The 27,805-nt window shown below is 58.5% G+C and overlaps 1 protein-coding gene across 1 annotated transcript; it reads left to right on the top strand.

Moving 5' to 3' along the window:
• Positions 1 to 3,260: 3,260 nt before the first annotated feature.
• Positions 3,261 to 26,276, top strand: LOC146422041 (anoctamin-8-like). Its single transcript, XM_085046778.1, has 19 exons — positions 3,261 to 3,309; positions 3,579 to 3,689; positions 6,188 to 6,320; positions 7,013 to 7,151; positions 8,564 to 8,660; positions 10,063 to 10,179; positions 11,324 to 11,451; positions 12,548 to 12,709; positions 14,463 to 14,615; positions 15,389 to 15,515; positions 15,616 to 15,671; positions 16,419 to 16,493; positions 17,321 to 17,464; positions 18,483 to 18,791; positions 19,661 to 20,011; positions 21,354 to 21,545; positions 22,760 to 22,891; positions 23,688 to 23,798; positions 24,456 to 26,276. The coding sequence occupies exons 2-19, from the start codon at positions 3,623 to 3,625 to the stop codon at positions 25,125 to 25,127; spliced, it is 3,165 nt and encodes a 1,054-aa protein (XP_084902904.1). The 5' UTR covers positions 3,261 to 3,309; positions 3,579 to 3,622; the 3' UTR covers positions 25,128 to 26,276.
• Positions 26,277 to 27,805: the final 1,529 nt, after the last annotated feature.

The following is a 27,805-nucleotide window of genomic DNA, read 5'->3' as shown; positions in this document are numbered from 1 at the left end:
GACGGTTAGGAGCATCATCCCGGCACCGCCCCGGGAGCACCGGGGTACCCCCGAGTGTCCCCCAGCCCCATAACGGGGCTTCTGGGGGTCTCTGGGGAGCGCGGCCGTGTCGGTGTCACCCCCCGCGACAGCTCCGCGTCCCCCCGGGATGGGATTCGCCACCAGCTCGGTGTCCCCCTCGTACCGGTGACACCCCCAGCGTCACCCCCCCGCGTCACCCCCACCCCGGGCCGGTGTTTCGTGTCCCCCCCGCCCAGCCCCGCGTCCCCCCGGCACGACAGGGGGGTGGCGCAGCTCGCAGCCTTTGTGTCGCTGTCCCCACGTTGCCGTTGGGGTGTCCCCCCCGCCAAGGAGTGGCGCTGGGCCAGGTGCCACCCCCCGGCTGAGGTGGCCTCGGCCGGAGGGGGGAGGTGACAAGGCCTGCCGTGGCACCGAGCGGGACTCGTGGCGGAGGTGGCTGACCCACTTCGTGTCCCCCCCGGTACGCTCGGGCCCCCCGGGCTCGGTGGCGGTGGCCGCACGCCGCAGCTGCGGTGACCTTAGCCCGGGAGCCAAGGTGAGCGGCGCCGCCGGGGACTCGCGGGGACAAGCGGGGTGGCACCGCGCTCTCCGACCCCTCAGGGCCACCGCGGGGGTGGCACCGTGCTGTCCCCGGGGACAGCGGGGTGAAAGGGTCGCGTGCTTGGAGTGGGGTGAGGGTGGCGGTCACCCCAGTTTGGGGACAGCGGGGACCCTCTTTTCCCGTGACCTTGGGCGGGAAACCCCCCACGCCCCCGGGGTGGGCACTGCCCGGTGGCACAGGCGGGTGGCAGTGTCGCCGCTGTCCCTGCCCGCCGTTGGGCCCCGCAGGCGCCACCCGCGCCGGGTGCCACCGCTGCCCGCGGGACATAAATAATGCAGGGAGGGTGAGCTCAGCCCGCGGCGTCACCCAGCGCCAGCTGCCCGGCCACGGTGGCACTGCCACTGCTGCCAGGGTGGCACGGCCAGTGCCGCCAGAGTGGCATGGCCAATGCCACCAGAGTGACATGGCCATCACCACCAGAGTGACAGGGCCATCAACGCCAGAGTGGCATGGCCGTCGCAGCCAGAGTGGCACGGCCACTGCCACCAGGGTGGCATGGCCACCACTGCCGGTGTCCGGTGCCCAGGGGACACCCTGGTGGCCCTGCAGCCTGAGATCCCAATGCCCTGGCACCCTAATGGCCTGGCACCCTGGGACCCCAATATCCCACCACCCTGATATCCCAATATCCCAATACCCTGATATCCCAAAACCCCAACATCCCAACATCCCAACACCCTGATATCCCAACACCCTGATATCCCAATACCCTGATACCCCAACACCCTGATACCCCAACATCCCAACACCCTGATATCCCAACATCCCAACACCCTGATATCCCAATATCCCAATACCCCAACACCCTGATATCCCAACATCCCAACACCCCAAATTCCTAATACCCCAACATCCCAATATCCTGATATCCCAATACCCTGATATCCCAACACCCCAACATCCCAATACCCTGGCACCCCAACACCCTGATACCCCAGCACCCTGATACGCCAACATTCCAACACCCTGATATCCCAATATCCTGGCACCCCAAATTCTACACACCCCAACATCCCAATATGCTGATATCCCAATACCCTGATATCCCAACACTTCAACATCCCAATACCCTGGCACCCCAGCACCCTGATACCCCAAACATTCCAACACCCTGATATCCCAATATCCTGGCATCCCAACACTCCTGATATCCCAGCACCCTAACACCCTGTCACTGCAGTACCCTTATTGCCCTGACATCCCAATACTGGCACCCTGATACCCCAAAACCCCAACACCTAGGCAGCACCCCTGCAACACCCCTGCACCCTGACACCCTATCCTGACCTGATACCCGACATTCCAATACTCTGATACTCTAATATCCCAAAACCCTGATACCCCAACACCTGAGATCCCAAAACCCTGATACCCCAACACCCTGATATCCCAGAACCCCAAAACCCTGATACCCTAATACCCCAAAACCCTGGGATATCCCAGAACCCCAAAACTCCCTGGAAACCCTAATACCCCAAGACCCTGATATCCTGGCACCCCCAACATCCCAATACCCCTGGCACCCCAGCACCCTGACACCCCAACATCCTAATACCCTGATATCCCAGCATCCCAAAAAACCCTGATACCCTAACACCCTGATATTCCCAGAATCCCCAAACCCTAATACCCCAATACCCCAAACCCTGATATCCTGGCACCCCAACACTTCATCACCATGGCACCCCAAACCCCTGATACCCTGGCATCCCGGGGCCACCCTGGGACCCCAAAACCCTGATACCCTGGCATCCCAAAACCCTGATACGCTGGCATCCCAAAGTAAAACCCTGATACTCCTGGCATCCCAACATCCTGGCACCCCAAAACCCTGATACCCCAATACCCCAACATCCCAACACCCTGGCATCTCAGCACCCTGCTCCCCCTGCACCCCAAAACTTCACCACCCCATTACCCACACCGGGCAGCACACTGCCATGCCCAGCCCGGTGTCACCGCGGGGGTGGCAGCCCGGCAGCCTGGCACTGTCCCCAAGTGCCACCCACGGCTTGGGGACAGCGCGGCCTTTCAGAGCTCCCCGGGGCGGTTTGTGGGGTCATGGCGGAGATGTTGGGGTGCAATCAGCGCTTCGGCATTTCCTGTTTTCCCGGCGTTTCCGGTACCCCGAGCCCTTCCCTGCCCCGGGGCACCGGGAGTGGCGGCGACATCCCGGCCGGGGAGGGGACAGCGTGGGGACAGCGAGGCGGGGAGGCGACAAATGGGGTCCCAACGCCACCTGGGATCTCCATCCCGGCCGAGGAGGGGACACTGAGGGGACAGCGAGGAGGGGACAGCGAGGGGACAGCGAGGCGGGGAAGCGACAATCGGGGTCCCAACGCCACCTGGGACCCCCCATCCCGGCCGAGGAGGGGACAGCGAGGCGGGGAGGCGACAATCGGGGTCCCAACGCCACCTGGGATCTCCATCCTGCCATCCTCGGGGGGATTTTTTTGGGATTTTTTCCCCCGGTGCCCACCGGGCAGGCGACTTGGGGACACCGGGCACGGCGACAGCGCGTCCCACCCGCGGGGTGGCACTCTGGGGACAGTCCCCATCCCACCTCGGCGCGGCGGCGCGGTTTCCATGGAAACCGGCTGCTTTTTTTTGCTTTTTTTTTTTCCCCTTTTTTCCTGCGGTTCTCCATCCCTCGCAGCCGCGGCCCTGCCGGGGGGCGCCGGCAGGAGGTGAGGGGACTTTGGGGTGACACCCCGCGACATTCGGCACCTCGGGGGTGGCGGGACGCGCTGGCGGCTCCTCCCCGCAGCTGTCGGGGGTGGTTTTTTTGGGATCTGCCGGTGGAGAAATCCGATCCCGGGGCGGTGTCGCCGCTGTGACCTGTACGTGGCCTCTTGGGGACAACCGGGGACGCGTCCTGCGGCCATCCCGGGATTTTTGGGATCTATTTCGCGGGGATTTTGATGGATTCCCGGGGATTTTGGTCCGTTCCCGGCAGATAAACTCTTCGGGAAGAGGTTGCTCCAGGCCGGGCGCTACATCATGTCCCACAAGGCCTGGATGAAAACGGTGCCCACCGAGAACTGCGATGTGCTCATGACATTCCCGGGTAGGGATGGGAATCGGGATTGGGATGGGGCTGGGAAATTGGGATTGGGGTGGGTGTGGGTGGGGAAAGAGGGATTGGGATGGGGCAGGGAAATTGGGATTGGGATGGGGCCGGGGAAAATCGGGATTGGGATAGGTATGGGTGGGGAAAGAGGGATTGGGATGGGGCCAGGAAAATCGGGATTGGGATGGAGCTGGGGAAAATCGGGATTGAGGTGGGTGTGGGTGGGGAAAGAGGGATTGGGATGGGGCTGGGGAAAATCGGGATTGGGATGTGTTCAGGGGATTGGGATGGGGCAGGGAAATTGGGATTGGGATGGGGCTGGGAAAGTGGGATTGGGGTGTGTTTGGGAAAATCGGGATTGGGATGGGGCTGGGGAAAATCGGGATTGGGGTGGGTGTGGGTGGGGAAATCGGGACTGGGATGTGTTCAGGGGAAAATGGGATTGGGATGTGTCTGGGAAAATCGGGATTGGGGTGGATGTGGCTGGGAAATTGGGATTGGGATGCGTTTGGGAAAGCGGGATTGGGGTGTGTTAGGGGAAATTGGGATTGGGATGTGGCTGGGAAACCGGGATTGGGGTGTGCCTGGGAATATCGGGAATGGGATGTGTTCAGGAAAATCGGGATTGGGGTGGATGTGTTCAGGGAAACTGGGATTGGGGTGGGTCTGGGGAAAATCGGGATTGGGATGTGTTTGGGAAAATCAGGATTGGGGTGGATGTGGCTGGGAAATCGGGATTGGGCTGTGTTTGGGGGAAGAGGGATTGGGATGTGTTCGGGGAATTTGGACTGGGATGTGTGCCGGGAAATTGGGATGGGGTGGATGTAGCTGGGGAAAATCGGGATTGGGAAGTGTTCAGGGAAGGTGGGATTGGGGTGTGCGTGGGGAAACCGGGATGTGGGATGTGGAGAGAGATGTGGGATGTGGAGAGGGATGAGAGTGTGGGGAGGGATGAGGCCTGGAATGAGGGACATGGGAACAGATGGGAACAGATGGGGACAGGGATGGGGACATGGGGAGGGATGGGGGACAATGGGGGACACAGGGAGCTGTTGAGAACGTTTGGGGTGAAGGGGACCAGAATGGGGGCTGTGTGGAAGGATGGGGACAAAGGGATGGGGACAAGGATGGGGGACATGGGAAGTGGTTGAGGACACAGGGAGTGATGGGGACTGGGATGGTGGACGTGTGAAGGGATTGGGATGAAGGGATGGGGACATGGGGAGGGATGGGGACAAGGATGGGGGACATGGGACATGGGAAGGGATGGGGACAAAGGGGACAGACTGTGAATATATGGAGTGAAGTGGACTGGGATGGGGAATGTGTGGAGGGATGGGGACCGGGATGGGGACATCACGAGGGATGGGGACAATGGGACTGGGACATGGGAAGGGATGGGGACCGGGATGGGGACAATGGGACTGGGACATGGGATGGGGATGAAGGGATGGGGACAATGAGACTGGGACATGGGATGGGGATGAAGGGATGGGGACATCACGAGGGATGGGGACAATGGGACTGGGACACAGGAAGGGATGGGGACATGAAAAGGGACAGGGGTGTGGGGGAGGGATGGGGAGATGGGCAGGAATGGGGACTGGGATGAGGGACATGGGAAGGGATGGGGGACACACAGGATGGGGACCAGGGTGGGGACACATGGAGGGTTGGGGACACGGCTGGGGACACAGGGTGACACACAGCACTGCTGTCCCCTGGCAGACCGCACAGATGACCACACGGAGGGTTGGGGACAGGGTTTGGGACTGGGATAGGGACACATGGAGGAATGGGGACACATGGAGGGTTGGGTACCGGGATGTGGGACACATGGAGGGTTGGGGACGTGGCTGGGGACACGGGGTGACACACAGCACTGCTGTCCCCTGGCAGACAGCACACCCCAACGGAGGGTTTGGGACAGGGATGAGGACCAGGATGTGGGACACGTGGAGGAATGGGGACACATGGAGGGTTGGGGACGCGGCTGGGGACATGGGACATGCTGTGCTGTCCCCCGCAGACAGCACAGATGACCACACAGAGGGTTGGGGACAGGGATGGGGACTGGGATAGGAACACATGGAAAGTTGGGGACACATGGAGGAATGGGGACATGGCTGGGGACACGGCTGGGGACACGGGGTGACACACAGCACTGCTGTCCCCCGCAGACAGCACAGATGACCACACAGAGGGTTGGGGACAGGGTTTGGGACTGGGATAGGAACACATGGAAGGTTGGGGACACATGAAGGGTTGGGTACCAGGATGTGGGACACACAGAGGGTTGGGGACACAGCTGGGGACATGGGACATGCTGTGCTGTCCCCCGCAGACAGCACAGATGACCACACGGAGGGTTGGGGACAGGGATGGGGACTGGGATAGGGACACATGGAAAGTTGGGGACACATGGAGGAATGGGGACACATGGAGGGTTGGGGACACGGCTGGGGACACGGGACACGCCGTGCTGTCCCCCGCAGACAGCACAGATGACCACACGCTGCTGTGGCTGCTGAACCACATCCGCCTGGGCATCCCCGAGCTCATCGTGCAGGTTCGGCACCACAAGCACACGCGGGTCTACGCCTTCTTCGTCACCGCCACCTACGAGAGGTGGGACCTTGTCCCCTCGTGTCACCTGGTGTCCCTAGAGTGTCCCCTGAGTGTCCCCTGAGTGTCCCGAGCATGTCCCCCGTGTGTCTTCTCTGTGTTCCCTCCATGTCCCCAGTGTATCCACAGAGTGTCCCCAGAGTGCCCTCAGCTATGTCCCTAGAGTGTCCCCTCAGTGTCCTCAGAGTGTCCCCAGAGTGTCCCCAGTGTGTCTCATTGTGTCCCCTCCATGTCCCCTGGTGTCCCCTCAGTGTCCCCAGTGTGTCTCATTGTGTCCCCTCCATGTCCCATGGTGTCCCCTCGGTGTCCCAGCATGTCCCCAGCGTGTCCCAGCATGTCCCCACCATATCCCCTCCATGTCCCAGTGTGTCCCCTTGGTGTCCCCTCCATGTCCCATTGTGTCCCCTCCATGTCCCATGGTGTCCCCTGGGTGTCCCCTGGGTGTCCCAGCGTGTGTCACTGTGTCCCCTCCATGTCCCCTTGTGTCCCCAGGGTGTCCCCAGCCTGTCCCATTGTGTCCCCTCGGTGTCCCCAGCGTGTCTCACTGTGTCCCCTCCGTGTCCCCTGGTGTCCCCATGGTGTCCCCAGCGTGTCTCACTGTGTCCCCTCTGTGTCCCCTGGTGTCCCCATGGTGTCCCCAGCGTGTCTCACTGTGTCCCCTCCGTGTCCCCTTGGTGTCCCCATGGTGTCCCCAGCCTGCTGCGCGGCGCTGACGAGATCGGGCTGCGCAAACCCGTGAAGGCAGAGTTCGGCGGCGGCATGAGGAGCTTCTCCTGCGAGGAGGATTACATCTACGAGAACATCGAGAACGAGCTCTACTTCTTCACATCGCAGGTGGGGTTTGGGGTTTGGGGTTTGGGATTTGGGATTTCGGGTTTGGGATCGGGGATATGGGATTTGGGTATGGGATTTGGGGTATGGGGTATAGGATGGTGAAGAGGATTACATCTAGGAGAACATCGAGAACGAGCTCTGCTTCTTCACATCACAGGTGGGATTTGGGGTTTGGAGTTTGGGGTTTAGGGTTTGGGATTTGGGATATGGGGTATGGGATATGGGTATGGGATGGTGAGGAGGATTACATCTACGAGAACATCGAGAACGAGCTCTACTTCTTCAAATCACAGGTGGGAAATGGGGTTTGGGGTTTGGGATATGGGATATGGGGTTTGGGATGTGGGTATGGGATTTGGGTATGAGATTTGGGGTATGGGTATAGGATGGTGAGGAGGATTACATCTACGAGAACATTGAGAATGAGCTCTACTTCTTCACATCACAGGTGGGATTGGGGTTTAGGGTTTGGGATATGGGATATGGAGTATGGGATATGGATATGGGATGGTGAGGAGGATTACATCTACGAGAACATCGAGAACGAGCTCTACTTCACATCACTGGTGGGGTTTGGGATTTGGGATTTGGGATTTGGGATATGGGATATGGGATGTGGGGTATGGGATGGTGAGGAGGATTACATCTACGAGAACATCGAGAACGAGCTCTACTTCTTCACATCACAGGTGGGATTTGGGGTTTGGGGTTTGGGATATGGGATTTGGGGTTTGGGATGTGGGTATGGGATGTGGGATATGGGATATGGGATATGGGATATGGGATATGGGATATGGGATATGGGATATGGGGTATGGGGTATGGGGTATGGGGTATGGGATGGTGAGGAGAATTACATCTACGAGAACATCGAGAATGGGCTCTACTTCTTCACCTCACAGGTGGGAAATGGGATTTGGGGTTTGGGATGTGGGATATGGGATATGGAATATGGGATATGGGATATGGGATATGGGATATGGGATGTGGGATGTGGGATGTGGGATATGGGATATGGGATGTGGGGTATGGGATGGTGAGGAGGATTACATCTATGAGATCATCGAGAAAGAGCTCTACTTCTTCACATCGCAGGTGGGGTTTGGGGTTTGGGATTTGGGATTTGGGGATATGGGATTTGGGTATGGGATATGGGATGTGGGATATGGGATTTGGGATGTGGGGTTTGGGATTTGGGATTTCAGGTTTGGGATATGGGATTTGGGTATGGGATATGGGTATAGGATGGTGAAGAGGATTACATCTACGAGAACATCGAGAACAAGCTCTACTTCTTCACCTCGCAGGTGGGAAATGGGATTTGGGATTTGGCTATGGGCTGTGGGATTTGGGGCATAGGATATGGGGCAGGGAGGGGACAGGCCAGGTGGCCCACGGCGGTGTCCCCGCAGGAGCGGCAGAACATCATCCGGTACTGGCTGGAGAACCTGCGCGCCAAGCAGGGAGAGGCTCTGCACAACATCCACTTCCTGGAGGGACAGCCCATCAGTGAGTGTGGCACTGGGGACACTGCTGTGGCACTGGTGACACTGCCATGGCATTGATATGGCACTTGGCGACACTGCCATGGCACCTGGTGACACTGCCATGGCACCCAATGGCACTGCCATGACCCCTGGTGACACTGCCATGGCACTTGGTGACACTGCCATGACACCTGGTGACACTGCCATGGCACCCAATGGCACTTGGTGACACTGCCGTGACCCCTGGTGACACTGCCACGACACTGCCATGACCCCTGGTGACACTGCCATGACATTGCCATGGCACTTGGTGACACTGCCATGGCACCCAATGGCACTTGGTGACACTGCCATGACCCCCGGTGACACTGCCATGGCACTGCCATGGCACCTGGTGACACTGCCATGACATTGCCATGGCACTTGGTGACACTGTCATGCCACCCAATGGCACTGCAATGACACCTGGTGGCACCCAATTAACCCCATCGCCCCCATTAACCCCATTGTCCCCACTGTCCCATTGTCCCCACTGTCCCCATTAACCCCACTGTCCCCATTGACCCCATTAACCCCATTGACCCCATTGTCCCCACTGTCCCCATTAACCCCACTGACCCCATTAACCCCACTGTCCCCATTGACCCCATTAACCCCATTGACCCCAGTGTCCCCACTGTCCCCATTAACCCCACTGTCCCCTGTCCCAGTCCCGGAGTTGGCAGCCCGTGATTCAGCAGCTGTTCCCTGTCCCCACTGACCCCATTAACCCCACTGACCCCATTGTCCCCACTGACCCATTGTCCCCTCTGTCCCCTTGTTGCAGTCCCAGAGCTGGTGGCCTGGGGCCATTGGGGGTCCCCGGGGTGTCCCTAACACCACATGTCCCCATTGTCCCCACTGTCCCCATTATCCCCATTAACCCCACTGACCCCATTGTCCCCACTGTCCCCACTAACCCCACTGTCCCCATTGTCCCCATTACCCCCATTATCCCCATTGCCCCCACTGTCCCTACTGTCCCCACTGTCCCCATTAACCCCACTGATCCCATTGTCCCCACTGTCCCCATTAACCCCATTAACCCCACTGTCCCCATTAACCCCATTAACCCCACTGTCCCCCTGTCCCAGTCCTGGACCTGGCAGCCCTTGAGGTGATCCAGCAGCTGTTCTCTGTCCCCATTGTCCCCATTGTCCCCATTATCCCCACTGTCCCCATTAACCCCATTGTCCCCACTGTCCCCATTAACCCTACAGGCCCCATGTCACCATTGTCCCCATTAACCCCATCGCCCCCATTAACCCCATTGACCACACTGACCCCCTTGTCCCCACTGTCCCCATTAACCCCACTGTTCCCATTAACCCCACTGACCCCAGTGTCCCCACTGACCCCATTGTCCCCACTGTCCCCTGTCGCAGTCCCGGAGCTGGCGGCCCGCGGGGTGATCCAGCAGCTCTTCCCGCTGCACGAGCAGAGAATCCTAAAGCGCCTCATGAAGTCCTGGGTGCAGGCGGTGTGCGAGGCGCAGCCCCTCGGTGAGATTTGGGGGTTTTGGGGTCATTCCAGAGGGTTTGGGGTCACCCTGGGTGCAGGTGGTGTGCGAGGCACAGCCCCTCGGTGAGATTTGGGGGTTTTGGGGGAATTTGGGGTTTTTGGGGGGATTTGGGGTCACCCTGGGTGCAGGTGGTGTGTGAGGCACAGCCCCTCGGTGAGATTTGGGGTTTGGGGGAGATTTTGGGGGGATTTGGGGCGATTTGGGGTTTTTGGGGTCATTTGGGGTCACCTGGGTGCAGGCGGTGTGCGAGGCGCAGCCCCTCGGTGAGATTTGGGGGTTTGGGGGGAATTTTGGGTTTTTGGAGGGATTTGGGGTCACCTGGATGCAGGCGGTGTGCGAGGCTCAGCCCCTTGGTGAGATTTGGGGGTTTTGGGGTCACCGGGGGGGTTTGGGGTCACCCTTGGGGGGGTTTTGGGGTCCCAGCCCCTCAGTGAGACTTTGGGATGACCCCATTGGGGTTTTGGGCTGACCCTATTGAGGTCTTAGGGTCACAGCCCTGCTGACACCCCCTGTCCCCCCAGATGACATCTGTGACTATTTTGGGGTTATCTGGGGAGGTTTTTGGGGTTATCCAGGGTAGTTTTTGGGGTTTCCCGGGGTGGTTTTGGGGTTATCTGGGGTGGGTTTTGGGGTTATCTGGGGTTGTTTTTTGGGGTTACTCAGGGTGTTTTTTGGGGTTTCCCTGGGGTGGTTTTTGGGGTTATCTGGGGTGGTTTTTGGGGTTTCCCTGGGGTGGTTTTTGGGGTTATCTGGGGTGGTTTTTGGGGTTATCCAGGGTAGTTTTTGGGGTTTCCCGGGGTGGTTTTTGGGGTTATCCAGGGTAGTTTTTGGGGTTTCCCGGGGTGGTTTTTGGGGTTATCTGGGGTGGTTTTTGGGGTTATCTGGGGTGGTTTTTTGGGGTTACTCAGGGTGGTTTTTGGGGTTTCCCGGGGTGGTTTTTGGGGTTATCTGGGGTGGTTTTTGGGGTTATCTGGGGTGGTTTTTGGGGTTTCCCTGGTTGTTTTTGGGATCGCTGACCCCGCTGTCCCCCCAATTGACATCTGTGACTATTTTGGGGTTATCTGGGGTGGTTTTTGGGGTTTCCCTGGTTGTTTTTGGGATCGCTGACCCCGCTGTCCCCCCAGATGACATCTGTGACTATTTCGGGGTGAAGATCGCCATGTACTTCGCCTGGTTGGGGTTTTACACCTCGGCCATGGTGTACCCAGCGGTGTTCGGGTCGATCCTATACACCTTCACCGACAGCGACCAGGTGGGATTTGGGGTTTGGGGTCACAGGGTTTGGGGTCAGGGGGTTTGGAGTTTGGGGTCACAGAGTTTGGGGTTTGGGGTCACGGGATTTGGGGTCACGGGGTTTGGGGTTTGGGGCTTGGGGTCACAGGGTTTGGGGTTTGGGGTCATGGGGTTTGGAGTTTGGGGTCACAGAGTTTGGGGTCATGGGGTTTGAGGTTTGGGGTTTGGGGTCATGGGGTTTGGAGTTTGGGGTTTGGGGTTTGGGGCTTGGGGTCACAGAGTTTGGGGTCATGGGATTTGGGGTCACGGGGTTAGGGGGTTTGGACTTTGGGGTTTGTGGTCAAAGGGTTTGGGGTCACAGAGTTTGGGGTCATGGGATTTGGAGTTTGGGGATTGGGGTCATAGGATTTGGGGTTTGGGTTACAGGGTTCGGGGTCACGGGGTTTGAGGTTTGGGGTTGTCATAGGGTCACAGAGTTTGGGGTTTGGGGTGATGGGATTTGGGATGATGGGGTTTGGGGCTTGGGGTCACAGGGTTTGGGGTCACAGGGAGGTTCCTGGTCTTCCTGGGGCATTTGTGTCCCTCCTTGGGGTTTCCCATCCTTCCTTGGGGTTTCAGTCCTTCTTTGTGGATTTTTCTTCCCTTTTTGGGGTTTCCATCCCTCATTGTGAGTTTTTCTTCCCTCCTTGGGGTTTCCATCTCTCCTTGGGGTTTGCATCCCTCCTTGTGGGTTTTTCTTCCCTCCTTGTGGGTTTTCCATCCCTCTTTGGGGTTTTCCAAACTTCTGTGTGGGATTTTTTGTGGGTTTTCAGTCCCTCCTTGGTGTTTCCATCCCTCTTGGGTTTTCCATCCCTTCTTTTGAGTTTTCCACCCTTCTTTTGGGTTTTCCATCCCTCCTTTAGGGTTTTCCATCCCTCCTTTAGGGTTTTCCATCCCTCCTTTTGGATTTTTCTTCCTTCCTTGTGGGTTTTCAATCCCTCTTGGGTTTTCCATCTCTCCTTTTGCACTTCCCACCCTTCCCTGAGATTTCCCCACCCCTCCTCCATATTCCCTCCCTTTCCCCCAAATCCCCCAACCCCTGATTTTGGGGTCAGTGGGCGCCGTTTGTCCCCCAGACCAGCCAGGACATCTCCTGCGTGGTTTTCGCTCTCTTCAACGTGGTCTGGGCCACGCTCTTCCTGGAGGAGTGGAAACGCCGCGGCGCCGAGTTCGCCTACAAGTGGGGGACGCTGGACAGCCCGGCCGAGTCCCTGGAGGAGCCGCGACCCCAATTCCGGGTCAGAGCCTGGGGATCCTGGTCCTGGGGAAAATCCTGGTCCTTGGGGGAATCCTGGTGCTTGGGAAATGTCCCATTTCTTGGGAAATGTCCTGGTCTTTGGGAAATGTCCTAGTCTATGGGAAAAGTTGCATTTCTTGGGAAAAATCCTGGTCCTTGGGAAATGTCCTGGTCCTTGGGAAAATTCCAGTTCCTTGGGAAAAGTCCTGTTCCTTGGGAAATGTCCTGGCCCTTGGGAAATGTCCTGGCCCTTGGGAAAGGTTCTGGTCCTTGGGAAAAATCCCATTACTTGGGAAAAATCCCATTACTTGAGAAAAATTCTGTTCCTTGGGAAATGTCCTGGTCCTTGGGGAAAAGTCCTGTTATTTGGGAAAGGTCCCATTCCTTGGGAAAAATCCCCTTCCTTGGGAAAAATCCTGTTTCTTGGGAAAAATCCCATTACTTGGGAAAAGTCCTGGTTTTTGGGAAATGTCCTGGTCCTTGGGAAAAGTCCTGTTCCTTGGGAAAAGTCCTGTTCCTTGGGAAATGTCCTGGTCCTTGGGAAAAATCCCATTACTTGGGAAAAATCCCATTCCTTGTGGGGTATCCCATCCCTTTTGGGGGATTTCACCCCTTTTGGGGGATTTCACCCCTTTTGGGGTATCCCATCCCAGGGGGTTCAGAGAGACCCCACAGATTTATAGGGTCACACTTTGCCGTCCCACCCCAATCAGGGGATGAAGCGGATCAGCCCCGTGATAAGTGCCGAGGAGTTTTATCATCCCTCCTGGAACTCCCTTTTGGGGATCCCATTCCTTTTTGGGGGACCCCAACCCCAGAGGGTTCAGAGACACCCCACAGATTTATAGGGTCACACCTGCTGTTCCCACACAGGGGATGAAGTGGATCAGCCCTGTGATGTGCGCCGAGGAGTTCTATTATCCCCCCTGGAACTCCCTTTTTGGGGGATTTCACCCCTTTTGGGGTATCCCATCCCTTTTGAGGGGATCCCATCCCAGGGGGTTCAGAGACACCCCACAGATTTATAGGGTCACACCTGCTGTTCCCCGCACAGGGGATGAAGTGGATCAGCCCCGTGACGAGTGCTGAGGAGTTCTATTATCCCCCCTAGGATTCCCTTTTCGGGTATCCCATTCCTTTTGGGGGATTTCACCCCTTTTGGGGGATCCTATCCCAGGCTGCCAGAGACACCCCACAGAGTTATAGGGTCACACCTGCTGTCCCCACACAGGGGATGAAGCGGATCAGCCCTGTGATGTGCGCCAAGGAGTTCTATTATCCCCCCTGGGACTCCCTTTTTGGCGGATTTCACCCCTTTTGGGGGATTTCACCCCTTTTGAGGGGATCCCATCCCAGGGGGTTCAGAGACACCCCACAGAGTTATAGGGTCACACCTGCCGTCCCACCCCAAACAGGGGATGAAGCGGATCAGCCCCGTGATGAGCGCCGAGGAGTTTTATTATCCCCCCTGGGATTCCCTTTTGGGGGATCCCATTCCTTTTGAGGGGATCCCATCCCAGGGGGTTCAGAGAGACCCCACAGAGTTATAGGGTCACACCTGCTGTCCCCACACAGGGGATGAAGCGGATCAGCCCCGTGATGAGTGCTGAGGAGTTCTATTATCCCCCCTAGGATTCCCTTTTCGGGTATCCCATTCCTTTTGGGGGATTTCACCCCTTTTGGGGGATCCTATCCCAGGGGGTTCAGAGACACCCCACAGAGTTATAGGGTCACACCTGCTGTTCCCCACACAGGGGATGAAGCGGATCAGCCCCGTGACGAGTGCTGAGGAGTTCTACTATCCCCCCTGGAAGCGGCTGCTGTTCCAGAGCCTCGTCAGCCTCCCCGTCTGCCTCGCCTGCCTCTGCCTCGTCTTCCTCCTCATGCTCGCCTGCTTCCAGCTCCAGGTGGGGCGCTGGCACTGTCCCCAAACCTGGCCCTGTCCCTGTCCCCAAACCTGGCCCTGTCCCTGTCCCTGTCCCTGCCTGCAAACCTGGCCCTGGCCCTGTCCTTGTCACTGTCACAGTCACTGGCCCTGGTCCTGGCCCCAAGCCTGGTCCTGTCCCTGTCCCTGTCCCTGTCCCTGTCCCTGTCCCTGTCCCATCCCTGTCCCATCCCTGGCCCTGGCCCTGGCCCTGTCCCTGTCCCTCTCCCTCTCCCTCTCCCTCTCCCTCTCCCTGTCCCATCCCTGTCCCTGTCCCTGTCCCCAAACCTGGTCCTGATCCTTCTCCTGCTCCTGCTCCTGTCCCTGTCCTCAAATCTGATCCTGGTCCTGATCCTGACCCTATTCCTCACCCTGATCCTCATCCTGGTCCTGTCCCTGATCCTGATCCTATTCCTGACCCCGATCCTGGTCCTGAACCTCATCCTGGTCCTGTCCCCTGTCCCTGTCCCTATCCCTGTCCCTGTCCTTGTCCCTGTCTCTGTTCCTCATCCTTTCCCTGTCCTTTTCACTGTCCCTATACCCATCCTTGTCCTTGTCCCTAACCCTGTCCCATCCCTGTCCCCATCCCTTTCCCCATCCCTGTCCCTGTCCCCATCCCATCCCATCCCATCCCTGTCCCCACCCTGTCCCTAACCCCATCCCCACGCTGTCCCCACACTGTCCCCACACTGTCCCCACGCTGTCCCCAAGCTGTCCCCACTGTGTCCCCACACTGTCCCCACGCTGTCCCCGCAGGAGTTCGTGCTCAGTGTCCCCGAGCTGCCGCGCATCCTTCGCTTCCTGCCCAAGATCATCCTGGCTGTCATTGTCACCGCCTGCGACGAGCTCTACAAGAAAGTGGCCTTGTGGCTCAATGACATGGGTGCGTGGTGGCCCTGAGGTGGCCCTGGGGTGGCCCTGGGGTGGCCCTGGGGGTGGCTGTGACCCCCCAAACCGCCCTGACTCCACACTGTGCCCTGCAGAGAACTACCGGCTGCAGAGCGCCTATGAGAAACATCTCATCATCAAAATCGTGCTGGTGAGGGGACTGGGGACACTGGGGACACTGGGGGCACTGGGACTGGGGACACTAGGGACACTGGGGACACTGGGGGCACTGGGGACACTGGGACTGGGGGCACTGGGGACACTGGGGACACTGGGGACACTGGGGACACTGGGGGCACTGGGGGCACTGAGGGGACACTAGGACTGGGGACACTGGGGACACTGGGGGCGCTGGGGGCACTGGGGGCACTGGGAGGGACTGCAGACACTGGGGACACTGGGGGCACTGGGGGCACTGGGAGGGTTGGGAGGACACTGGGACTGGGAAGGACTGGGAGTGTCCCAGTGGCTCTTGGTGAGGGGACAATGGGACTGGGAGGGACTGGAGAGGACTGGGGGGACTGGGGGGACACTGGGAGGGACTGGGAGTGGCCCGGTGGCTCTTGGTGAGGGGACACTGGGGACACTGGGGGAGACTGGAGGGACTGGAGGGGACTGCAGGGACTGCAGGGGACTGGAGAGGGGACTGGGAGGGACTGGGAGTGTCCCAGTGGTTCTTGGTGAGGGGACAGAGGGGACTTGAGGGATTCTGAGGGGACAGAAATGACCAGAGAGGTCCTGGCAGCTCTGGGTGAGGGACAGAGGGGACAGAGGGGACTGGAGAGGTCCCAACCCCCCGCTGAGGGGACACGAGGGGACAGGAATGCTCCTGCCACCACCGCGGGGACACCGAGGTGACCGCGGGGACACCTGTGTCACTGTCACCCTCCTCCCGCAGTTCCAGTTCGTCAACTCCTACCTGAGCCTTTTCTACATCGGATTCTACCTCAAGGACATGGAGCGCCTCAAGGAGGTGAGGGGACGCCAAAGTGTCCCCAAAGTGTCCCCAACCCCCCTCATCCCACTCCTGTCACCATCACCGCACCCTGCCGGGTGTCCCTGCATGTGGGGACCCTGCCTGGTGTCCCCAAAGTGTCCTCAAGCCCCCTCATTCCACTCCTGCCACCACCACTGCAATCCCTGAGTGTCCCCAAAGTGTCCCCAAAGTGTCCCCAAAGTGTCCCCAAACCCCCTCATTCCACTCCTGCCACCATCACTGCAACACCTGAGTGTCCCCAAAGTGTTCCCAGAGTGTCCTCGCCTGTGGAAACCCTACCGGAGTGTCCCCAGAGTGTCCCCAGAGTGTCCCCAAACCCCCTCATTCCCCTCCAGCCATCACCACCACACCCCACTGCATGTCCCCAAAGTGTCCCCAAACCCTCTCATTCCCCTCCCACCATCACCACCACACCCCACTGCATGTCCCCAAAGTGTCCCCAAACCCCTCCCACCCCACCGCACCCCACTGATGTCCCCGCACGTGTCCCCAAACTGTCCCCACACCATTCTCATCCCACTCCCGCCACCACCACCACACCCCACTGAGTATCCCCAAAGTGTCCCCAAACCCCTCCGACCCCACCACACCTCGCTGGGTGTCCCCAAACTGTCCCCAAACCCCTCCCACCCCGCCGGTGTCCCCACCGATGTCCCCACCGATGTCCCCACCCCTCGGCGCCTCCCAGCGCTGCTCACGGCTCATCTCTACATGTGTGTCCCTCGTGGTGTCGCCGTGCTGTCACCGTGTGCGTGTCGCCGTGTGCGTGTCGCCGTGTGCGTGTCGCCGTGTCCCTTCCGCAGCTCCTGCTCATCCTGTCCCTGTCGCAGAGCCTCGCGCGGCAGCTCCGGGAGGCTCTGCTCCCCTCCATCCTCCTCCACCTCCACCTCTCCCTCATCTTCCTCAGGCGCCTCCTGCGCTCCTGCTGGACGCTGGGAGTCTCCAAAGTAGGAGCTTCGGGGGAGGGGGTGGCAGTGTCGCCGGGTGTCCCCAAAGTGTCACCCTGTGTCCCCGAGTGTCCCCGAAGTGTAGCCGAGGTGTCCCTAGCACGCAGAGGGTGTGGGTAGTGGTGGGGGTGGCAGGAGGAGGGGACAGAAGGGGACATCAAAGGTGCAGGAGGGGGTGGCAGGGTCGCCGGGTGTCCCCAAAGTGTCACCCTGTGTCCCCGAAGTGTAGCCGAGGTGTCCCCAGCGCGCAGAGGGTGTGGGTGTTAGTGGTGGGGGTGGCAGGAGGAGGGACAGCAGGAGGGGACAGAAGGGGACATCAAAGGTGGGGACACACAAGAGGGGACATGGAGGAGAAGACAGCGGGGGGGGACATCACAGGAGGGATATGGAGGAGGGGACAGCAGGAGGGGACACCCAGGAGGGACACGCAGGGTTTGGCGGTCCTGCGCTGCCAGCGCAGCCGTGTGGAGGGGTGGGGACACTGTGGGGACGACAGGGAGGAGCAGGGACACCAGAGAGGAGCAGCGACCTCGTGGGGACACCAGAGAGGGACAGTGACACCAGAGAGGACCGGGGACCTCATGGGGACACCAGAAAGAGCAGGGACCCCGTGGGGACACCAGAGAGGGACAGTGACACCAGAGAGGAGCAGGGACCCCGTGGGGACACCAGAGAGGGACAGGGACCTCGTGGGGACAACAGAGAGGGACAGTGACACCAGAGAGGAGCAGTGACCTCGTGGGGACACCAGAGAGGGACAGGGACCTCGTGGGGACAACAGAGAGGGACAGTGACACCAGAGAGGAGCGGGGACCTCGTGAGGACACCAGAAAGAGCAGGGACCTTGTGGGGACAATGGGGAGGAGCGGGGACCTCTTGAGGACAAGAGAGGGACAGTGACACCAGAAAGCAGCAGGTACCCCGTGGGGACACCAGAATCCATCACCCACCCCGCGGGGCCACCCCCCCCCTCGGCAGGGTAGGTGACCCGCCACCCCACCCTCGGTGTCCCCACCAGATGCTGGCGACGCTGCTGATCACGCGGCAGTTCCTGCAGAACGTGCGCGAGGTGTCGCAGCCGCACCTGTACCGCCGCCTGCGCCGCGGCGACATCAGCGTGCCCCGCCTGCGACAGCTCGCCCGCGCCCTGCTCCGCCTGCTCGCCCCGCGGCGACCAGCGCAGCCCGGAGCCGAGAGCGGCAAGAAGTGCGTGAACGGAGGGTGCGGAGTGCCCGAGGAGGAGGAGGAGGAGGAGGAAGAGCGGCGAGGAGGGGAGGAGGAGGAGGAGGAGAGCGCGCTGGACTGCGCGGGGCTGAAGCTGAAGAAGGTGATGGGGAGGAATTGGAGGTTTTTTGGGAATGTGGTGGTTGTAGGGATGGATTAGTGTGTGATGTGTATGATGTATAGTGAATTATTTGATATATAATAATATATAATAATATATAATAATACCTAATAATACATATAATAATACATATAATAATATATAAGATATAAGATATAAGATATAAGATATAATATAATATAATATAATATTATATTATATAATATAACATAACATAATATAATATAATATAATATAATATAATATAATATAGTAATAGATAATAATAATATATCATATATATTATTTATCTAATTTATATAGAATACGTCTATATCGTTTATTTATATATTTTATAGCTATCATATAAATATCTAAATACATATTAAATACATATTGATAAAAATCATTTATTCACACCGTTTACATATTTGTTTCTATAATTTCTCCCCCAGGTGAGCAAGTGTGTATTTCTCACCACATTTCTAGCACATAAATATATGTGCTAGAAATATATATATATACGCTATATATATATCATTTATATCATTTATATCTATATATAAAATTTCTCTCATTTATATATAATTTATATTATTTATATATCATACATTTATATATATAATTGTATATTTATATATTTTATATATATCACACATATATATAAAGATACAAAGATTAAAATATATATATACATATATACAAAGATATATAAAACACACATTTACAAAAACCATTTATTCACACAATTGACATATTCATTCCCACCATTTCTCCCCCAGGGTGAGCTTCATCGAGCGCGGCGAAAACATATAAATACATATAAAACACATATTTATAAAAATCATTCATTCCCACCGTTCCTCCCCCAGGTGAGCTTCATCGAGCGCGGCGAGCGGCGCGCCGAGCCCGCTGGCCACGAGGAGGAGCCGTTCCTGGAGGAGGGCAGCCCCACCATGGTGGAGAAGGGCATGGACCCCGCCGCCGTGTTCGACATGGGCGACGAGGAGGAGGAGGAGGAGGCCGAAGCCGCCCCGGGGGGAAGCCCGGCCAGGGAGACGGGCGGCGTGGCGAGGAGGAGGAGGAGGAGGGAGGAGGAGGAGGAGGAGGGAGAGGAGGAGGGGAGGAAGAGGAACCGAGCGTCGTGGATCGACCCGCCCGAGGAGGATTTCTCCACGCAGCTGACGCAGGCCGAGGTGGAGAGCTGCATGAAGAAGTATGAGGTGGGTGGTGGGTGGCACCTGTGGCACCTGTGGCACCTTTGTCACCTGTGGCACCTGTGGCACCTGTGGCACCTTTGTCATCTCTATTACCTGTGGCACCCGTGTCACCTTTGTCATCTGTGGTACCTGTGGCACCTTTGGCACCTTTGTCACCTGTGGCACCCGTGTCACCTTTGGCACCTTTATTACCTGTGTCACCTTTGTTATCTGTGGCCCCTTTGTCACCTGTGTCACCCTTGTCACCTGTGTCATCTTTGTCACCTTTATTACCTGTGTCACCTTTGTTATCTGTGGCCCCTTTGTCACCTGTGTCACCCTTGGCACATTTGGCACCTGTGGCACCTCTGGCACGTGTGGCACCTGTCTCATCTTTGTCCCCTTCTCACCTTTATCATCTGTGTCACCTGTGTTGCCTGTGGCCTCTTTGTCACCTGTGTTCCCTTGTCACCTTTGTCATCTGTGTCACCTTTGGCCCCTGTGTCACCTTTGTTACCTGTGGCACATTTGGCATCTGTGGCACCTCTGTCACCTTTGCCACCCTTTGCCACCCTTTGCCACATTTGTCATCCTTTGTCACCTGTGTCACCTTTGTCATCCGTATCATCTGTGTCCTCTTTGTCACCTGTGTCCCCCGGGGAGGTGGTGGCAGGGGCTGGATGCAAGCCTGGCTGTGCCCGGGCATAAAAAACCACCAGTGATCCCATAAAACCCCCAGTGATCCCATAAAACCCCCAGTGATCCCATAAAAACCACCAGTGATCCCATAAAAACCTCCAGTGATCCCATAAAAACCACCAGTGATCCCATTAAAACCTCCAGTGATCCCATAAAAATCCCTCAATGATCCCATAAAAACCCACAGTTATCCCATTAAAACCACCTGTGATCCCATAAAACCACCTGTGATCCCATAGAAACCCCCAATGATCCCATAAAACCCCCAGTGATCCCATAAAACCCCCAGTGATCCCATAAAACCACCTGTGATCCCAAAAAACCCCCTATGATCCCATAAACCCACCTGTGATTCCATGAAAACCATCAATGATCCCATAAAAAACCACCAGTGATCCCATAAAACCCACCAGTAATTCCATAAAAACCATCTGCGATCCCACAAAACCCACCAGTGATCCCATAAAAACCTCCAGTGATCCCACAAAACCCACCAGTGATCCCATAAAAACCTCCAGTGATCCCACAAAACCCACCAGGAAACCCCAAACCCCACCCACACCCATTCCCCTCTCCCCAGCACATCCCAAACCGCACACCCCACCCACTTCCCAACCCCGCATCCCAAAATTTCCCAAAACCCCACGATTTCTCCCCGATTCCTCAGGACACCTTCCAGGACTACCAGGAGATGTTCATCCAGTTCGGCTACGTTGTCCTCTTCTCCTCGGCCTTCCCGCTGGCCGCCATGTGCGCGCTGGTCAACAACGTCCTGGAGATCCGCAGCGACGCCTTCAAGCTCTGCACCGGTCTGCAGAGACCCTTCGGCCAGCGCGTCCAGAGCATCGGCCAGTGGCAGGTGGGACGCTGGGGACATCGGGGACATCGGGGACATCAGGGACCTTAGGGACACCAGGGACATTGGGGATGTTGGGGACCTTGGGGACATTGGGGATATTGAGGACATTGAGGAACTTCAGGACATTCAAGACATTGGAGACACTGAGGACCTTGAGGACCTTGAGTACATTGGGGACATCAGGGACATTGAGGACCTTGGGGATATTGGTGACATTAGGGACCTTGGGGGCATTGGGGACCTTGGGGACATTGGAGACACTGAGGACCTTGGGAACCCTGGGGACATCAGGGACCTTGAGTACATTAGGGATCTTGCGGACATTGGGGATGTTGGGGACATTGGGGACACTGAGGACCTTGGGGTGGTTTGGATGTGGGGCTCAACCCTGAGGTCACAGAGACCCTTCGGCCAGCACGTCCAGAGCATTGGACAGTGGCAGGTGGGACGCTGGGGACATCGGGGACATTGGGGACATCAGGGACCTTAGGGACACCAGGGACATTGGGGATGTTGGGGACCTTGGGGACATTGGGGTGGTTTGGATTTGGGGCTCAACCCTGAGGTCACAGAGACCCTTCGGCCAGCATGTCCAGAGCATTGGACAGTGGCAGGTGGGACACTGGGGACGTTGGGGACATCAGGGACCTTAGGGACATTGGGGATGTTGGGGTGGTTTGGATCTGGGACTCAACCCTGGGCCTGCAGGGACCCTTCGGCCAGCATGTCCAGAGCATTGGGCAGTGGCAGGTGGGACATTGGGGACACTGGGGACATCGGGGACATTGGGGACATTGGAGACATTGGGGACACTGAGGACCTTGGGGACCTTCAGTACATTGGGGACCTTGGGGACATTGGAGACATTGGAGACACTGGGGACATTGAGGACCTTGGCGACATTGGGGGCACTGGGGACCTTGGGGACATTGGGAATGTTGGGGGGACTGGGGACATTGGGGATGTTAAGGATATTGGGGACACTGAGTGGGGACCTTGGGGACCTCAGGGACACCAAGCAGGGACCTTGGGGACCTCAGGGACACCAAGCAGGGACCTCAGGGACACCTAGTGGGTACCTTGGGCACCTTGGGAACACCAAGTGGGGACCTCAGGTACATCAGTGGGGACCTTGGTGACCTCGGGGACACTGGGGACACTTTGGGGACACGGTGGGGGTGTGACAGGGCTGTCCCCTGTCCCCTGTCCTGCAGAAGGTGATGGAGGCCATGGGTGTCCTGGCCATCGTGGTCAACTGCTACCTGATCGCCCAGTGCGGCCAGCTGCAGCGCCTCTTCCCCTGGCTGAGCCCCGAGGGAGCCATCGTGTCCGTGGTGGTACTCGAGGTACGGGGTCAGCCATGGGGTCAGCCATGGGGTCAGCCTGAGGGTCAGTCCAGGATATGGGGTCAGGCAGGGCCGGGATCCCAACGATCCCAAAGATCCCAAAGAAAGCTCTTCCGGGGTCATTGTGTCTGTGGTGGTGCTCGAGGTATGGGGTCAGCCATGGGGTCAGCCATGGGGTCAGTCAGGGGTATGGGGTCAGCCATGGGGTGAGCCAGGGGTATGGGGTCAGCCATGGGGTCAGCCATGGGGTCTGGGGTCTGGGGTCAGGGCTGGGCCAGGATCCCAAAGATCCCAAAGATCCCAAAATCCCAAAGATCCCAAAGAAAGATCTTACGGGGTCATCGTGTCCGTGGTGGTGCTCGAGGTACGGGGTCAGCCATGGGGTCAGCCATGGGGTCAGCCATGGGGTCATCCTGAGGGTCATCCTGAGGGTCATCCTGAGGGTCAGTCCAGGATATGGGGTCAGGCAGGGCCAGGATCCCAAAGATCTTCCCCTGGCTCAGTCCCAAGGGAGCCATCATCTCTGTGGTGGCTCTGGAGGTATGGGGTCAGCCATGGGGTCATCCCAGGGGTCATCCTGAGGGTCATCTCGGGGTCTGGGCAGACCTGGGATCCCAAAATTCTTGCTGGGGTTTTGGCTCCATGGTGATGCTGGAGGTATAGGGTTGGTGGGATGGGATGGGGTGGATTTTGGGATGGGATGGATTTTGGGATGGATTTTGGGGTGGATTTAGGGATGGATTTTGGGATGGATTTGGGATCAGCCGGACGCTCATCCCTGTCCCCATGTCCCCAGCACTTCGCGCTGCTCCTCAAGTACGTCATCCAGGTGGCCATTCCGGACATTCCCGCCTGGGTGGCCGAGGAGATGGCCAAGCTGGAGTACCAACGCCGCGAGGCCTTCAAGGTGTGTCCTGTGAGGGGTTGGGGTCCCCAAGGTGTCCCCAATGTGTCCCCAAGGTGTCCCCAAGGGCCAGTGGGGTTCCCAAGGTGTCCCTGGACCTGGTTGGATTCCCACAGTGTTCCCGTGGCCATCAGGATCCCCGAGGTGTCCCTGGGGGTTGGTGTGGCTCCCAGAAGTGTCCCATGCCTGGTGTCCCCATGCCCGCTGTCCCCACACCCAGTGTCCCCCCGTGCTGTCCCCATACCCGGTGTCCCCATGTCCCCACGGCTCTGTCACTGTCCCCAGAAGCACGAGCGGCAGGATCTCTGCAGTGTCCCCATGCCCGCTGTCCCCATGCCCGCTGTCCCCATGCCCCTATGCAGCTGTCCTGCTGTCCCCCCACACTGTCCCCATGTCCCATGTCCCCGTGGCACTGTCCCCATGGCCACTGTCCCCACGTCCGCATGTCACTATCCCTGTCCCCAGAAGCATGAGCGGCAGGATCCCCACAGTGTCCCCGTGTCCCCCTGTCCCCACGTCCCCATGTCGCCGTCCCCAGAAGCACGAGCAGCACGATCCCCATGCCCGCTGTCCCCATGCCCGGTGTCCCCATGCCCTCATACCACTGTCCCTGTGTCCCCTCACGCTGTCCTCACCCTGTCCCCGTGTCGCCGTCCCCAGAAGCACGAGCGCCAGGCGCAGCACCACTTCCAGCAGCAGCAGCGCCGCAAGCGCGAGGAGGAGGAGCGGCAGCGCCACGCCGAGCTCCAGGCGCGCAAGGAGCGCGAAGCCACCCGCGACGACACCAAACCCGAGGCCACCGCGCAGGACCCGAGCCACGACAAGAGCCAGGCCAAGGGCAAAACCTCCGGCGGCTCCTCCGGCCACGGGAGCGACAAACCCAAGCGGCCCAGCTCGCTGCTGGCCACCAACAACGTGCTGAAGCTCAAGCAGATCATCCCGCTGCAGGGGAAGTTCCTGTCGGGCGGCGCGGCGGGCGGAGGAACCGGAGCGGCGCGATCGCCGCAATCGCCGACGGGCAGCGAGAACAAACTGCCGGGATTCCTCAGCTTCAAATTCCTCAAATCCCCCGAGACTAAGCGGGACGCGAGCACCGAGAAGGTGCAATCGCCCACCAAGCCGTTCAATCCCGGCAAGCTCTTCAATTTCGGCAAGTCCGAAGGGCTCGGTGGCAACGGAGCCGCCGCCGGTTCGTCCCCGCAGCCCCGGGCTGGGCCGTCGGTGGACGCGGGGGAGCGGGCAACGAGCGGGAAGGCTCATCTGAACGAGGAGGGAGGGCGGGAGGAGGCGGAGAGCCGGGCGGAGGAGGAGGGCGGCGGGCCGAGGCTCTAACCGGAGCTCCGGGGGGCTCCGGGCAGCGGGGAGCCGCTCGGTCCTTGCTCCGCGCCGCCGTGGCTATCGGCAGCCTGTCGCCGCCGCTCGCCCGCGGGGCTAGCTCGGGACCGGGCTCGGTGGTCGGTGTCGCCCCGAGTCGCTCCGGTGTCGCCCCGAGTCGCTCCGGTGGCCTCCCGGGTCGCGCCGGCGCTCCGCTGTGCTGTGTCCCCGCGTGTCCCCCCGGCCCCGCCGCGCGGAGTCGCCGCCACCGCCCCGGGAGTCGAGATGGAGCGGAGCGGGTGGAGAACTGAGAGCTGGGAAAGGCTGGGAGAAACTGGGATAAACTGGGAAATACCGGGAAAAACTGGGAAATACCGGGAAAGCCTGGGAAATAATACCGGGAAAGCCTGGGAAATAATACCGGGAAAGCCTGGGAAAACCTGTAAGATCCTGGGAAAGCCTAGAAAAGCCTGGGGAAAACTGGAAAATCCTGGGAAAGCCTGGAAAATCCTGGGAAAATCTGTAAGGTCCTGGAAAATCCTGGGAAATCCTGGAAATCCTGAGAAAGCCTAGAAAAGCCTGAGAAAGACTGGGAAATCCTGGAAAATCACGGTGGAATTCCAGGCTTACCGGGAGGAGATATCCCGGTTTTTGGAGCATCCCAAACCTTCCCAGGCTCACCGGGAGGAGTTATCCCGGTTTTTGAAGCATCCCGAACCTTTCCAGGCTCACCGGGAGGAGTTATCCCGGTTTTTGGAACATCCCAAACCTTCCCCCGCTCCCCGACACGCCGCGGCTCAGCCTTTGGATCCTCCGGGATCACCGCGCTCCTGGAATTCCGGGATTCCCGGGATTTTCGCCCCATTCAGCCGTGCCTCAGCCCCGCTCCCTCACCCCGAATCCCAAAAATATCCCCAAAAAATTCCCTCCCCAGCTTCCCAGGACCTTTTCCAGCCGGGGGAGCAGCATTTCCCGGGAACGCCGTGCATGGGGCAGCGTTTCTTGCACTAAAGTCCCAAATCCCAAACGCTTCTCCCTCATCCCAAATCCCAGCGGGAGCCTCGCCGAGCCTTTCCCGGCTGGAAATTCCCGAAAGCCCCGAATTCCCTGGGATTTTTTTTTGTCGCAATAAGGCGCTCGCGTCACCGGGGCGGTGCGGGGCGAGGAGGGGAGGGAATGGGGTGGGAATGGGGTGGGAGCTGCTTAGCCTCTGCCGCGGGAAGGATTCCCTGGAATCCGCGCAGCTTTTCCAGCGGGATCCGAGCCGGGAACGCGCTCCGGGATCCGGGATTCTGATCCCTGTCGGGAACGCGCTCCGGGATCCCGATCAGCACCGGGAATGAGCTCCGGGATCTCGATCCGGGAACGCGATCCGTGCCGGGAACGCGCTCCGGGATCCGAGAATGCGCTCCGGGATCCCGATCTGAGCCGGGAACTCTCTCTGGAATCCCGATCCGAGTCGGGAACTCGGTCTGGGATCTGGGAATGTGCTCCGGGATCCCAACCCCTGCCGGGAACGCGCTCTAGGATGCAGGAACGCGCTCCGGGATCCCGATACGTGCCGGGAATGCGCTCTGGGATCTCAATCAGTGCCCGGAACGCGCTCCGGGATCCCGATCCGCACAGGGAATGCCCTCCGGGATCCGGGAATGCGCCGGGAACGCGTTCCGGGATCCGGGAATATGGTCCGGGAATGCGCTCCGGGATTCCGATTCCTGCCGGGAACGCGCTCCGGGATCCCGATAGGTTCCGGGAACGCGCTCCAGGATCCGAGAATTCACTCCGAGAACTCAATCCGAGCCGGGAACGCGATCAGGGATCCTGATTCCTGCCGGGAATGCGCTCCGGGATCCGGGAATTCGCTCCGGGATCCGAGAATGTGCTTCGGGATCCCGATTCCTGCCGGGAACGCGCTCCGGGATCCTGATTCCTGCCGGGAACGCGCTCCGGGATCCCGATTCCTGCCGGGAACGCGCTCCGGGATCCTGATTCCTGCCGGGAACGCGCTCCGGGATCCGGGAATTCGCTCCGGGATTCCGATCCCTGCTTTTCGCCGGGGCGGTGGCACTTGGGGACAATCGCGCGCCGCCACCGCCCGCAGCTCAGCGCCATTCCCAAAGGGAGAAATCCGGGAAAAGAGGGAAGGGCTGGGAAAGGGGAGAACCCCTGTCGCTGTGCCTGGCCCGCCTTTGGGAGAATCCATGGAATTTTGGGGGTTTTTTGGGTTTTTTTTGGGAAGGGAGGTCCGAAATCGAAGCCATTTTTTGCAGCAATAAGGGCAGGAAGGGTTGGGATTCCTAAAAGGGAAAGGGAAGTGTGAAATCCTATTGGAGGGGAAATCCTATGGGATTGGGGATGGAGATTGGGAATTGAGGTTGGGATTGGGAATGGAGATTTGGGATGGAGGTTTGGGAATTGGGAATGGAGATTTGGGATTGGGGAGAGTTTGGAATTAGGGATGGAGTTTAGAATTGAGAATAGAGATTTGGGATTGGGAATGGAGATTTAGGATTGGAGATGGAGTTTGGGATTGGAGCTGAAGTTTGGGTATGACAGGATGGAGTTTTGGGATTGGGGAAGGAGATTTGGGATTGGGAATGGAGATTTGGGATTGGGGATGAAATTTTGGGATTGGAGATGGAGACCTGGAATTTGGGAGAGAGTTTTGGGAATGTGGAAACAGAAATTTGGGATTG

The sequence above is a fragment of the Lichenostomus cassidix genome, unplaced genomic scaffold (assembly GCF_008360975.1).
Source record: "Lichenostomus cassidix isolate B80296 unplaced genomic scaffold, HeHo_3.0 HiC_scaffold_812, whole genome shotgun sequence".
NCBI lineage: Eukaryota > Metazoa > Chordata > Aves > Passeriformes > Meliphagidae > Lichenostomus > Lichenostomus cassidix.
Note: the sequence above shows the minus strand (reverse complement) of the source record. Positions and strands in the feature narration are given on the sequence as shown.

What these genes read in the sequence shown, in the direction of transcription:
- LOC146422041 (XM_085046778.1), top strand. Translation starts at nt 3,623, where the DNA reads ATGTCCCACAAGGCCTGGATGAAAACGGTGCCCACCGAGAACTGCGAT. An exon ending in GCTGCATGAAGAAGTATGAG is followed by an intron (nt 20,012 to 21,353) that starts GTGGGTGGTGGG and finishes CCGATTCCTCAG; the next exon opens with GACACCTTCCAGGACTACCA. An exon ending in AGAGCATCGGCCAGTGGCAG is followed by an intron (nt 21,546 to 22,759) that starts GTGGGACGCTGG and finishes CCTGTCCTGCAG; the next exon opens with AAGGTGATGGAGGCCATGGG.